The sequence below is a fragment of the Emys orbicularis genome, chromosome 9 (genome assembly GCF_028017835.1).
Source record: "Emys orbicularis isolate rEmyOrb1 chromosome 9, rEmyOrb1.hap1, whole genome shotgun sequence".
Taxonomy (NCBI): domain Eukaryota; kingdom Metazoa; phylum Chordata; order Testudines; family Emydidae; genus Emys; species Emys orbicularis.
Window position 1 is genome coordinate 28,997,606 of NC_088691.1, and position 15,311 is coordinate 29,012,916.

Genomic DNA, 15,311 nt, shown 5'->3' on the forward strand with positions numbered 1-15,311 from the left:
GCCCCGCTAGCACGGGGCTCAGGCTCCTCCATCAGACCGGGCACTGGGGTTGGCAGGCCGGTGCAGCTGGGGCTGCGCCAGCCCGCCCAGGGCTGGGGGTTAATGGTTGGGCTGCCTTATCCGTTAAGACTAATGCTTACCAGTTAACCGTTTAGTATTTTACATCCCTAGCGTGTAGATGAGAATTTATTTAATGTGTGAAACTGCATGAAAACTAATGAAGGATTGTTTCTGGCTATCACATTGTTCATGAAAACTAATGAAAGATTGTCTGGATTGCTGTAACTGAATGCATTGTGCATGTATGTGCAACTGAATTGCCCATCAAACGGGATTGAACTGTAAATGAAGAAGCACGTTAACTTCAAAGTATAGGTCGTTATGTTCAACAATGGAAAATCCTTTGTTGACTAAACACAGACAAAGTTTGTGGGAGGGCTCATGCTATGATGGGAAGTTGCCAGATTGCCTTCCGGGGAAAGCAGCTATAAGAAGAAACCCTAGGAGTGATCCAGTATCTCTGGACTGATGGATTCTGACAGGGGGGAATCCTGAGTGATTGGACAGAGATCACCAAAGCCATTTTGGGTAACCCTGAGAGACTTATGGAGGAGAACTAGCATACTACAGCTCTGCCATCATTTGGCATTCAAACTCTAACTCACCTGTAATGTATTTTACCTGCTTTAACGTCTCAATAACTCATTTCTTCTTCTTAGCTAATACATCTTTAGTTAGTTTACTAGAGAAATTGGGTACGGCTTTGACTTTGGTGTGAGATCAAGAACATCCAATGACATGGGGTAAGTGACTGGCCCTTTGGGGTCAGGAGTGATCTAATGTGCAGTGACTTTTGGTTTTAATAACCTTTTATCACAAATTCCAGTTTGTCTTGGTGGTAAAGTAGGGGTTGGAGAGCCTAAGGAGGACTGTCTGCGGCTCCATGCTAAGATTAATACAGTGATCCAGGAGTTCACAGTTGTTACTGGCTTGGTGAAATATAATAATAAAATATACCACCAGTTTGGGGTGTCTGCCTTGTTTTCTGACAGTCTGACCTGAGATTGGCACACACATCTATGAGCCATACTAGTCACAGTGACACCCCGATTCCTGGCCTTGCCAAAAACTGCACGTTGCAAAACATTCATGAGGGACATACACAAAAGTCAGAGGAAATACAGAGGCAAAACTGGTCCCTTTCTAAGGCCCACTGACTAGGATACACCTTGTTTTCATCCCACTAGCCATAGAAACAAAGGGAATGAAAAGGAATGCCTAATGAGGAGCCAGGTTTGATTGTAATAGTTCAATTGCATTTGTTAGTTTTTCTGACACAACTGTAATAAATCTGTACAAGTTATAATGATTGGGATGTTCTGATCTGTATTATACCGTATCTTACCATACTGCAGGCACCATGAACTAGCATGAGGAGTCTCAACATCTTCCAAAAGGGGAAACAAAACAGACCAGGTGGGTGAGGTAATATCTTTTATTGGACTTCTGTTGGTGAGCGAGACAAACTTTTGAGCCACACAGAGTTCTTTTCAGGTCTGGGAAAGGTACTCCCAGCTTCACAGTAACATGCAAGGTGGAACAGATTGTTTAGTGTAAGTCGTTAGCTACTATGATCTCTTACAATATGTTCTAACTACTTACGCTAAACAATCTGTTCCACCTTGCTTGTTGCTGTGAAGCTGGGAGTACCTTTCCTAGACCTGAAAAGAACTCTGTGTGGGTCAAAAGCTTGTCTCGCTCACTAACAGAAGGTTGGTCCAATAAAAGATATTACCTCACCCTCCATGTCTCTCTAATATCCTGGGACCGATATGGCTACAACTACACTGCACACAAAGGGCAAGTCAGTTTTCATTCAAAAGGGATGCATTCCTAGGGGATATACTTTGGAAAAGAATATACTGAACCACTGGTAACTAGTACAAAGCCATACTATTAAGACTAAACAGAAAGACTCCCTTTCCCAGGAACAAAAGAATCCTTTGAAATAGGCTGATACTGTATGAAGTCTTCTTACAGCAATATGAGGAAGAACTGGTCTATTTGTGCAGTAGAAAAAAAACTGACTCAAGCTTCCTGATTATAAAATAATAATGGAGATGCATTTTATGGGAAGGCTGGTTACAGGTTTGCTAATTTCTCAAGTGAACAGCTGGCCTAATGCTTAACAAGTTAATGAGGACTTTTGATATCTAGTTTCTAAGACCAATGATGAGGAGACACCAAAAAGAATCTCCCAGTGCCACCATGTCATGAACTAAACCAAGAATGCCATTGGCTTGCAACAAAGTGAAGAAAAACAAGAAAATACATTTAGATATGTGAAGTTTCAAGTTACCAATTCTTAAGCTGTACAGCCTGCACTTTTGCAGCTTTTAACAGCTCACGGCTAGACAAAAATATGTTTACAGGCTTTTCTTCATTTTCACAAAATCTGTTTTTTCTTAAGTAAAGGCACTTTGTTTAAATAACATTCTGATCCAAATTTGCACTTTAACAGCAAGTGCTAATTGACCATCTCTCGAGAGGAGAAAAGCTCTATCCATTAAGGGAGAGAAAGGATAAATAAGCATAGCACATGCACCCAAAATGGCAAGGAGATTGCTTGGGAGGATTTGCAATTCCTATTCATAAAGGTCACAAAAACTATGGACAAGGTCTATGCTAGCACATAATGGGCCTTCAAAACTTGCGACTGCCACAGAACTGTGACATTCCTGGTAGTATCTTATGATGAAAAGTGTCATTTATTTGAAGAGTTAAACTACAGTAGTGAGAAAAGTATTTAGAAGAAGGTGTTGAACTTCTGGGATGCCTCAGCTTTACCATTAGGAGACTACAGTTCCTCTGAAAGAGGAACAGCAACCAATGTCATGTCAGGAGACAATGCTCAAAGCTATCTCCTCATCATGATCATCAAGAGCACCTTAACTCAGGCTCCAGGCTCTGCGCTATGCTGGAAAGCACAGCAGTTCTGCCACTTTCAAACCAACTCTGATGCTTCCTGCAGTTTCTCTTCCTCCAACAAATGGATCCACAATGGTTTGCAATGCTCCAGCCACTGTTGGACACAGGTCTTTCTTCTGCCCCCCAGTAACCTGCACTCACATTTCTCTTCTCTCTTTACCCCTGTAAGCATATTTTATGGACATGAGATGCAACCCAGGTCCTGGAGATGCCCTCATTACATCTCCTGTAACACAAATGGTGCAAACTAAACTGCAAGGGTGAAGGACTCACACCTTTGCAACTGGTGTCTGCCAACACCCTGACTAGTTGGAAGGAGATCCCAATCCCCATAAAAAAAACAGGAAGCAAAAGAGTAGATGGTAGCTTGGTGAGGGGGGAAGGAGGAGGAACTGATGCTTACCATTTCTAACAATGAATCCAAAACTTTCATTTCAAGGAGAGGGGATGGGTGCACTCAAAAAGGAGGGAGTGACTGATATGATTTGCCCTACATGCCAAACTCAGCTCATAGCACGTAGGAGAAAACCTGAAACAGTGCCAAGGAACAGGGTAAACTTTCATCAATGGATCAGGATATATTAGTCTACATTCTCAGCTTTCACAGAAGAAGACTGTCTTGAAAATCTGAAAGGCAAAAATAAATTTACAGATTACCTGGTAGTTGTTTTGGTTTTGCGACAGCCTCAGTTGATTTGAAGATGTAAAATGAGGAGAAAAGTTACTTCTTGATGGATTAGCACTACTATACAGTGTACTGGATGGTGTATGTAATGAGGTCCGTGGAGGCAAGCGGTAGTCTCTGTTATGATATAATACATTGTCAGGCAAGTCCCTGGCATTCACCATCTGTGAACTGCAGCTCACATTTCTGCCTGGTCCAGACAAAGCTGTGCTTTGGTTCTCCACTCGAAGGGAACTGCTATTTTCACAAAATCTTGAATAACTTTGTATTTGTGCTCCCATAGATGCAAGCTCTTCCTCTCTAGCATATTCATCATCAGCATCTCCTGTTTCCATTGCAATGGACAGGCAACTGCCTTCGACCGAACAAGGCTTCTGTGTTGTATTTCCTCCCATAATTCTTTGAGGTTGATCAGTAACTGCCAAGGAAAAAACTTCACGAATTTCCAAGTTTTGTGTGCTACAAGAAGGGTCTCGAACATTAGCTCTTTGTCCAGATGGGATGTGTGATGCAAGGGCTGTGTGTTCTGGTTTGTGTAACCTCTGACACCCCACTGGTTCAGCTTTACATGGTCTGTGGCATATTATTGGCTTTTGAGGTAACACTAACTCTGCAGTCTGGACTGATGAACCACCATAATTTTTCTTAGTATGATTGTATATGGAGTTTGCAGAATTCAACACACTTGTTTGTCTTGACAAAATAATAGTTTTTTCCCCCAGGAGCAGCGAAGCACCTTTACAATGTGGTGCTTGTCGTCCTATAGGGATATGCTGCTGCTGAAATTCTGTATCACTTTTTCCAGGTGGTCTCTGAATAGAGTTTTTATGTATCTCAGTCATTGAAGCATTAGTCTGTTTCGTGGATCCCTGCCTGCTGGATGAACTAGCTGGGCTATATATACCAGTTACTATTACATCATTGTTAGATGATGTCCAAGAAGACTGCTGGCTTTGGGATCGAGCAATGTTTACCACATTTCTGACTGCTACTTCTGGAGGCACTGTAGGGGTGCTAGGAACAGTTCTGGGTGGGGTGCCTCCAGATTCTGCAACATTCTTGCTGCTCATCTTTCTTCTTTTATTGCCAACCCAAGTCTGCAAATACAAAATATTAATATATAAGAATGTTAGCCACAGTCCGTTTTTTAATATTCAAAGCCTCAATATGGCAAAGACTTCAGCATGTATATAAGTCTTTACAATTAAGATTTAAATTACTAATATATTAGAAATGGGTAGCAATCAAAATTAATTGTAGGGGGGAGGGGAAAGAGACATGTCTTGATTATGCAAAAATCAAAACCACAAATGATGGGGATCCAGGTCCCATTTTATCCAAATGCCTTCAGTTCAGTAGAGTGAAGATTTCCAATTCTGGCCCACCTCAGAAAAGAATATACAACCTGTTGCATCTCCCCTCTTGTCCCAAAATTATCTTTGCATAAATATGGCAGAAGCTTGTGGTTTTCTCCTCCACATACTTGGACTTGGTTTTACCTTTCATTTATTATTGTGAAGAAAAAACAAATAAATATACACTAGGTGTTTAATTCCTTCCCCTTCCCAATTTCAACTTTTACATCTAGTGAAAATAAGGTACTCCTGAAACCAGTAACTATACTGAGAGATTCAGTATAATCAGTATCTTTACTATCCAATAGCTGAGGAGATGTTTTCAAAATTGCCATACTACAGACACTTCTATCTTCTCTTATTTTTTAATTTAATAAAAAAAAAAAATACAAGTGTAGTCCTCAAAGTACCAATGAATCCCAAGACAGGGGAAAACTTTTCCAATAGAAAGGGACTGAACTGAAGATTGGTCAAAAAAGAATTGTAAAAATGTTTGTCTTTTTAATTTAACTTTTTAAATCATATACCTCAAGAGCTGCTTTTAGTGAGAAATTGATTTGATTTCACAAATATAATACAGACTAAGGGGATTAGGTTCAACAGACAGAATAATTTCCCATTACAGATATTACTGTAACGAACAGTGAAAATATATGGAATTATATACAAGATATTTAAAACAGTGGAGGCGGTTTTATGCAAAAGTCTCTTTTGAAGAGAACAAGCTAGAGCTCTTTAGTGATTTTGTACTTAAGTTCCAAAAAACCCATTACTGGTTTCAAACAAAATACGTCAAGTAGGAAAACTTGCTCTGAAGCTAATGAATAAAATATATATTTAAGAAAGGTAGTGGGGAACACTAACTTCAGCATTTCAACAAAGTGTTGCTAAAAGAACAGGAGTACTTGTGGCACCTTAGAGACTAACAAATTTATTTGAGCATAAGCTTTCGTGGGCTACAGCCCACTTCATCGGATGCGTAGAATGGAACATATAGTGAGGAGATATATATACATACAGAGAACATGAAAAGGTGGGAGTTCCCCTACCAACTCTAAGAAGCTAATTAATTAAGATGAGCAGGAGAAAAAACACTTTTGTAGTGATAATCAAGATAGCCCATTTAAGACAGTTTGACAAGAAGGTGTGAGGATACTTAACATGGGGAAATAGATTCAATGTGTGTAATGGCTCAGCCATTCCCAGTCTCTATTTAAGCCTTAGTATCTAGTTTGCATATTAATTCAAGTTCAGCAGTTTCTTGTTGGAGTATGTTTTTGAAGCTTTTCTGTTGCAAAATTACCACCTTTAAATCTGTTACTGAGTGGCCAGAGAGGTTGAAGTGTTCTCCTACTGATTTTTTAATGTTATGATTCCTGATGTCAGATTTGTGTCCATTTATTCTTTTGCGTAGAGACTGTCCGGTTTGGCCAATGTACATGGCAGAGGGGCATTGCTTATTAGAAGCAGCAGGTGTAGGTGCTGGCTCTGTGAGTACTCCAGGGCTGAAGCACCCACGGAAAAAAAAAATGGTGGGGGCAGTCCCTCTATCAGAGCCTCCTCCTCCCCCCAGTGCCTCCCGTCAATCAGCACCTCCCGCCCGCTATGGAACAGCTGATTCGCGGCGTGCAGGAGACACTGTGAGGGAGGGAGGAGGAGCGGGGGAGGGGCGGGAAGAGGCAAGGTGGCGGTGGGGCCTTGTGGGAAGGGGTGGAGTACGGGCGAGGTGGGAGGGGAGCACCCCTCTGACACATTAGAAAGTTGGCGTCTATGACAGCATGTATGATGTTACAATATCAGTACTACACAAACAACCTTTACCATGAAAGAGGTGGGATTAATTTATAAACTCATAAGAGTTTCATATTAAGTTGTCTGCAGTGTTGTTGTAGCCATGTTGGTGTCAGGATGGGTGAGAGAATATCTTTTATTGAATCAACTTCTGTGCTACACTGGCAATTTACAGCGCTGCAACTTTCTCGCTCAGGGATGTGAAAAAACACACCCTTGACAGCAGCAAGTTTCAGCACTGTAAAGCGCCAGCATAGACAGCGCACCAGCGCTGCGAGCTGCGCCCTTCGTGGAGGTGGTTTTTTAGAGTACTGGGAGCATTGCCAGGGTAGACTAACCCAGAGCTCTTCAGGTCTGGGAAAGGTACTCAGAGTCACAGCTAAACAGAAGGTGAAACAGATTGTTTAACATAAGTAGTTATCATGTATTGTAAGAGACCATTTAAGGTGAAGTGGCCACTTAACACCTCTGCAGTCATAGAACCAAAAAATAATAATAATAATAATAATAATAAGGTGTTTAATAGGTTACAGATTGTAGTAATAAGCCATAAATCCAGTATCTTTATTAAGACCATGATTTTTACTGTCTAGCAAAGTTATGAATTCAAACTCCCAGGCTTAAATTAAAATGTAGACAAAGGTGCTGAACATGCCTATCACAACATGTGCCCCAATAACAAGTATGTGGGTGAAACCAGACAATCACTATGCTCTTGAATGAACTCTCACAGAAAAAATTGTAAAAGACAAAGACACAATATCACAATTTTCAGACCACTCCATATCTGACCTCTCAGGCCTCATCCTCAAAGGAAACATGCACAACACATTTAAAAGATGCTTAAATTTATAACTTTGCTAGACCCTAAAAATAACGGTTTTAATAAAGACACTGGATTATGCCTTATTACAACAGTCTGTAACCCACTAATCCTCCTTTTTTTGTCCTATGACTGCAGCGGTGTTAATTGTCCACTCCACATTGAATGGTCTCTTACAATATGTTAACTACTTATGCAAAACAACCTGTTCCACCTTCTCTTTAGCTGTTTCAGAGTAGAAGAAGTGGGCTGTAGCCCACGAAAGCTTATGCTCTAATAAATTTGTTAGTCTCTAAGGTGCCACAAGTACTCCTGTTCTTTAGCTGTAACATTTTTGTACCTTTCCCGGACCTGAAGAAGAGCTGTGTAGCTCAAAAGCTTGTCTCTCTCACCAAAAGAAGTTGATCCAATCAAAGTTACTACCTCACCCATCCTGTCTCCTGCCTATTGATGCCTAGTCTACACTAGAAAAATCAGGTTGGCTTAACTATGTTGGTCAGGCTAAAAAAAATCCACACCCCTGAGCAGCGGCGTTAAGCCACCCTAAGTCCCCATGTAGACAGCGGTAGGCTGACAGAAGAATTCTTCCATTGACCGAGCCAATGGGAGAACCCCTCCCATTATGTAAGTCGCATCAAGACTGAAGCACTACAGTGGCACAGCTGCAGTGGTCCAGCTGTAGCACTAGGGTAACCAGATGTCCCGATTTTATCGGGACAGTCCCGATTTTGGGGGGGGAGGGTTCTTATATAGGCACCTATCACTCCCCACCTCCTGTCCCGATTTTTCACACTTGCTGTCTGGTCATCCTATGTACCACTAGCATTTTAAGTGTACACAAGCTCTAAGTTGGACTTCAGATTTGTAACTGTCGATTTCTGCTAATTTATATGCTCCAGTATAAAGAGGAGAGTTATGGATATAAGGAACCACCAGAAAATAAGGGCTTCCTTCTGCTCACATTCAAGTTAGTGACAAAACTCCTTAGACATCTATGGATGCAGGATCAGACTGTAAATGTGTACATAGAGCATATAGTGCAATTTTTTTTGCTGTGCCACTTCACTGATCTTTGGTGTGAAGCAAAATGGTGACCAGTTAACTCAAACAAGAGCTGAAAATTTAACAAAAACAAGTGATCAGTTTTACACAGAACAAAAGGGAGGTTTTATTCTGTACTTTGGATTTTATACAAGTATTTAAAAATAAAAATAAAAAGGCAGCCAACCGCACCTTACATTCTGATACACCCACATAGTTGTTTATGGTTTTTTAATATTTGAACCTCATATCTATGGAAATTCACTGGAAATCTCACCCCAATACAAAAGTAGTCTGACGCTCATGTTAACAGAAGAGAGCAGTTTTCTGCATTACCATCCATCTACTAGCATATATCATGCAAAATACAGAATGATACCAATGATGACGTCTCATTTTACAAGTTCTAATGATCAGTATAAAAACATAAATTTAACAATTGTAATGATATGTAGCCCCCGATCCAGCAAAGCACTTAAGTTAAGCACATGATTAAGCATGAAAATCATCTCATTGACTTCAATAGTTACATATATAAGTGCTTGGATTAGCAAGGGCTTATATTCCTCGCATAATGTTTTTAGTTCTGCTCTCTTCTTAAGAGGAAAAAACAAAAACAAGCAGCCTACAACCCAAACATGACTAGCCACAAGTTTCAGGAAAAAGCAAATTAATCTCTCCCCCAACTGGCTCACAATCACAGACATTAATTTGAAATGGAGATCTGAACACTTAATGCATCCTGTGGTACTATTTGTTTTACTACTACTCAGATAATATCCTTCTCAAATTGAAATTATATCAAAAGAAAAACTGTAAAATATATAAAAAAACCCAGCTTGGAACTAATAGAAAAATCACCTCATCATTCAGCAAAATTAATACTCAATTGTCAAATCAAACAGTTATTTTAAAACATATACAAGAAATTGAAGTAAAACTGCTTTGGTAAAATACTTTACAGCTACAGTTATGTTAACTATTAAAGAAATAGCTTATTTCTGAACTTTCTGTGTTGGGAATGTCCAAATCCACTTTGGTTTGAATGCTTAAATATCTCAACAAAGAAAAAAATTCTCTTTCTTTCCAGTACTGGCTGTACAGGTCCTAATTTGGAAAGAAACAATATATTGCATCATCTACTTTTGTGATAAAGCTTGTGCTTGTTTTTAAAATGGTATCATGACGCAAAAGAAGTCATTAAAGAGAATCTCAGAATAAGTCTTTACCTTATCCCTAAGCCAATTCAAGAATTTGTCAAGATGGCAATATACTAACACATAAAACTGATCAAGACTCAATACAGAGATTAACATCAGAGACACGATTGTATTTTCTGTATGACTTTTACATTATTTTTTTTCCCCCCAGTACTGTGTTAGCATCTGTGCATCCCTACTGAGATCTAGGTCCTACTGTGCTAGGCACTGTACACAGTAAGAGATAGTCTTTGCTTCTACAATCTAAACAGACAAGTTAGACAAGGAGGGGTGGGGATTACAAAATGCCAGCAGAGCAAGAGGCATGTTGGTCTGCAAATGGCATGTTACTGCCACAATTTTTGTGGAAATGCTTTTGTCAGGAAGGCGATGGCTAAACAGACAGAAAACTGAAGGAAGAATGGACCTGCAGGGAACAGAGTAAAGGGGATTGGAGAAGAAAGAAGAGGGATGGAAGGCAGGGAGTAAGTACTACAGGTAGAGTGAGGCAAAGAGACTGTGAGGGACCTGAAGCAAACAGCCAGTCAGCACAGGGGAGAGAATGTCCAGAACAAAAACTATTGAAAGCATCCAAAGTTCCCTACTGCAGCTATTTGTCTGCTCCTGCCAATCTGAGTTTCTGGTGGGCTTCCTAGGGTTTTTTTTCCCCCCCTTTCCTGAGCTCAGGTTTCTCCAGAGAGGCAAGGATACTTAGAAGCTGGTGCCCCTGGAAGGGGGGATGGGGCACGATGGGAGGGAAGGAGCGCTCCCCTACATGGTTCTGGGTCCACGTGGTTGGGAATAACTAAATGGGTCTTATCTCCTTCCTCCCTCCCACACAGTGTTGTAGATGTACCCACTGCAGCTGCTTGTATCTGCTCCTGCCTGCTTGATTATTGTATCAACTTCTCAATTATTGCTTCGTGATTTCTACTTCCTTGTGAAACATTATATAACAAAATGGCTCTTCTTTCATAGGGGGAGCATTATCCCACTCCCTTGGAATTCAGTGTCTTCAGAAGAGACCCCAGAAGCACTAAGCTACTCAATGATATTATTGTTTAGTGATAACTGTGATACCAATAAGCAGCAATGCCATCTATTTATGACAAGGAACACAAACCTGGGAAGACAGCAGTTTTATAGATCTCTTTCAATGTCATTTTTAAAGGATACAAAATTTCTATTCTATTTCAAAGTGGTTTCCTGATATAAACAGCATTCACTTTATGTGATATATAATCTAGGTTTTCAGCAGAAAAACCCTATTGGAATTTAACTTTCTTGAAGGGATCCCTGCTGCTTGCACAGCATGAAAGTCCCTACTAATACTTCAATAACGTAAAAGTGTTCATAGGAACACAGACTACAAGCAGCCCTCTCTCAGGAAAAAATGAGCATATATTACAGCTGAGGATGGAAGCCTTTTTTAAAAAAAATAAAGTTAATGATTCCATCCCCTACAGATATTTTATGTAAACAAATGTACTTGTTAAATAATTATGTAAATTCAAGTGTGGAAGGCCTCAGTACTTACCCTGACTACACTGAAGTCCAGCTTAGTTTCTTGTGCACACTGTAATATGAGCTGAAAGCAATTTTTACTTTGATTTGTCATTCCATTTTCATAATAACGCTGTAATATCCTTTGTTGTTCTACAGTAAATACAGAACGCAGATTCATCTAAAAATAAAAGAAGATACTCTGAAAGTTGGAATAAATATTTTAATACTTGTAGAAATTACTCATATATCCAAACAATCATAAAACTAGTGTACACATCTCACTTTTTTCCTAAAAAAAAAATTCATCCATACTGATATTTTTATTTACTTTTCAGAACTTCTGATACGAACTATGTTAGTGGTTTTCCTTTATGAGATGGATTTAACCTGAGCTGTTAAACTATATAACCAAAAAAGGCTGTCACCTTGTTATAGCAATACTAAGTAAAAACCTCTTCTAACTAATTTCAGTTAAAAAGGCTTCTTCCTGAAGATGCCAATGTGGCTTGTAACAACCAGTAAATTCTCTACGGAGCAGCACAAACTATGAGATGAAATCAAACTGTCACCTTGGGGGCAGTGAAAACTCATCAAACATTTAACCAAGACTGTAAAGGTCTGGTCTACACTTAAATGCTATGTCACTCAGAGCTGTGAAAAATTTCACATCCTGAATGCAACAGTTAGATCCACCTAACCCCTGATATAGAAGCTGTTAGGTCAATGGAAGAATTCTTCTGTCAACCTATCTTCTGCTTCTCAGAGAGATAGATGAACTACACTGACGGAAAAAACCTTAGTCGACGTAGGAAGTGTCTACACTGTGGCACTGCAGCGTCATAGTGTGCTGCTGTAGTGTAGACATGCCCTAAGGCAACTTTGCTAAATCTCCATAAAAACGTACTAGCCCAGGCATAAAGTCTACATGTTCACCTTTTCCATAAAATTAAGAATATACACTCCACATAAACCTAATGCTATTTTACATTATCATCCAAAAAACCATCACTCCTGGCAAGATGAAGTTGTTATCTCAAAGGATATTTTCACTTTATCACCATTTAACATTTTATGGCCTGATCCTACTATCCTTATGCAGCTAAAACATTAGTGGGAATTTTGAGTGCACATGCAATTCAGGACTGGGCCCTTTATTTGGTTTTAAACAAAAGGTGGCAGCGGGAGAAGAGCAAGATAGCATATGATGGCAGTTTTGGAAGTAGCTGATATAGTGCCTCAGGAAGCAAAGAACACCTGACCATACAAATTCTTTTTAAATTTTAAGTAAATGCAAAACACAGTAAAAAGAAAAACAAAACAAAAAGTCCATCTTGTGGGAAAAGAGAAAAAAAAATCAATCCCAGATAGTGGGATATTTTAGGGAGAAAGTTGTTACAATAATTTTTGTACATGAATTACAAAATAAAATTTAAAACATCTAAACATTTAAATTGTTTGTAGATATTAGACAGAATCTTCACTATGACCACAATCAATCATTAGTTTCCTATAAAGTAAAAAAACTTCATGTAGAAACAACAAATTCAGCTTGTTTTATACAAAACAGAACATTAGACTCTGACATTCCTGAACAAGAGAACAAACTGGACCCTCAGCAAAATAAGTCTTTAAAATAAAATAATAAAAAAAAAATAATCATGTTACATTTAACTGAAAACACTGTGCCTTTACAAACTAGCAGGCTGAAAAACTATAGATTTATTTTCTTTAAATGTATGTGTCAAAACAATACGATTGGAATTTTTTTTAATACTGTGATCTGAAATCTGTCCAACTTCAGCAGGGTGCTTCACCACCAATATTATCAGTCATTAATGTTTAGGACTCGTGGTAAAATTCTACTATTTCCCTAGGCCAGAGTATATTTTCCTCCAAATGCTAATAATGGGAAAAAGAGGCATTTTCACAAAGATTTTGTATGTGGCTTTCAAAAATTAGGTGATTAATTCCTTTCCTTCCAACAGTGCATGCTGAAGATGATTTGTCCATACCATATTTCACCTCCCCTCCCATCCCTTACCTCAGACTGTCAGTCTAACAGAAGTTATGTTGTTTACAGCACTAACAGACCTGCCAAGTGTCATGCATTTTTGCACTGAGGTCTATCATGCACCAGGCAGAAAGAGTAAAATGTCACACACTGAGGGGGAGGGATAGACCATCCCTCCCAATACTCTGTAGCCTAGAGGAATGTACAACAAACTACAAGGCAAGAGATATGAGAGCCATCTCTTCCGCTAATAATGAGCAAGACTTCACACCCTTTTCATAAGAGAGGCAACTATCATTCATCCATTTTACAAATAAGGTAACAGAGTTTTCATAAGGCCACCACAAGTAGAGCTAGAAATAGAACCCAGTTCTCTGATATGACAGACCTAAATTTCATCCACTGATTCACACTGCCTTTCTGAAGAAGTATTTGTAACCCTGGGTCTCTTTGTCCCTATCTGGAGGCTAGATCATGTGTACAAGTTTATGAGTCTTCTGCTGCCTCGATATGAATGGAACTCAAGTGATGGAGATCCCAGGTTCAGTTCCTACAGATGACCAAATTGATCTGTTAGACTTGGTGATGCTGGCTCTCACAACTAGAACCGACTCTCATCACAGAGCCAGAAGCCAAATCCTTATAACTCAACATGCCACTGTATGTCGTACTCCTGAGGGCATTCTGTGCAAAAAAATTAAAAATTCTGCAAGTTTTATTTGTCAATAAATAAATGCAGAGGCTCCAGCATGGCAGTGGGGAACACAGGCCACTGGCTGCACGAAGGTGGAAGATCAACCTGCAGGTCCCCCCACCCCACCCCTGGGACACAGACTCAACGGCGAGGCTGCACAAAACCCTGACACAGCACAAGGCTTGGACCTGCCCCAGAAACACCCTGGGGCCCTGCCCCTCTGCGCCAGGTGTGGGGAAGGCAGGCTCAACCAGGCAGGATCCAAGTGTGAAGGAGCTCAGTGTGGAGGATGCAGGTGAGGGGATTCTGTGTGGGACAATCTGAGTGCAGGCAGCTCAGTGGGGGGTCTAGGTATGGAGAGGATCTGGATGCACAGAGGCTCGTTGTGGGGGTTCCAGGTGCAGGGGTTGAGGTTCAGTGGGGTGGGGTTTGGGTATGGAGGCTTAGGGAGGTTCTGGTTGTACAGGGTAAGGCTTGGAAGGGGTGTCTGGGTATGGGAGATCCAGATGCACAGGGGCTGGGTGGATGGGGGAGCAGCTCCCCATACAATGACCCCTCCCCCCCACAGCTGATGAGTGATGGGGGCAGGAAGCAGGGGAGGATACTGAGCTTCCTGCAGCTTGGGGAGGTTTCTGCGGGTGGGTCTGACACAGCTCCAGCCACTCCTTGCAGGGGAAGAGGAAGGCCTGTCCTCTCCTGCCTCCAGCCCAGCCAGGACTAGCAGCTGATCCCGGCTCAGGATAGGAGCCACTGGCTTGGGTGTCCCCAACCTCTCTGCTGGCTGCTCCAGGTGCCTGAAATGATGTACCTGCACTGCTAGGGAGTGGTGCGTGACTGCTCTTGTAGCTTCCCTGTCACAAAGTCATTTTTCTGCAGGGAGGCAAAGAAATCTGTAGCGGACATGAATTCTGCGCATGCGCAGTGGTGCAGAATTCCCCCAGGAGTAATGTCACAAACAGTTGTATAACTGGAAAAGCATGTTATGTCTCCTTCTATGGGCTGCTTCACTTAAATGATAAGAGCATGCTTGCCCTAGCAGTTCCTCTTATAAAGCATGTAGAAGAGGTCTCTCTGTGGATCTGAATATCGTGGGGTCAAGTCCTGATGATCACCTATATGGGAAGGGGGAGGGAGAAATATAAGTTTGTGTGAGGACCCTAAAATAGTTTTTGAAGTAATTTTATATTGCAAAATGTTGCATTTAGAAGTGAATTAAGA

The 15,311-nt window shown here is 40.6% G+C and overlaps 1 protein-coding gene across 1 annotated transcript in view; it reads right to left on the minus strand.

Annotated features, from left to right (window-relative positions):
* HDX (highly divergent homeobox) overlaps positions 1-15,311 on the minus strand; it is a 97,319-nt gene that overhangs the window by 67,672 nt on the left and 14,336 nt on the right. Inside the window, exons 3-4 of the mRNA XM_065411143.1 lie at positions 11,420-11,566; positions 3,646-4,770 (exon numbers count right to left, since the gene is read on the minus strand). Coding sequence (XP_065267215.1) covers positions 3,646-4,770; positions 11,420-11,566 — 1,272 coding nt within the window. The remainder of the gene's footprint in view (positions 1-3,645; positions 4,771-11,419; positions 11,567-15,311) is intronic.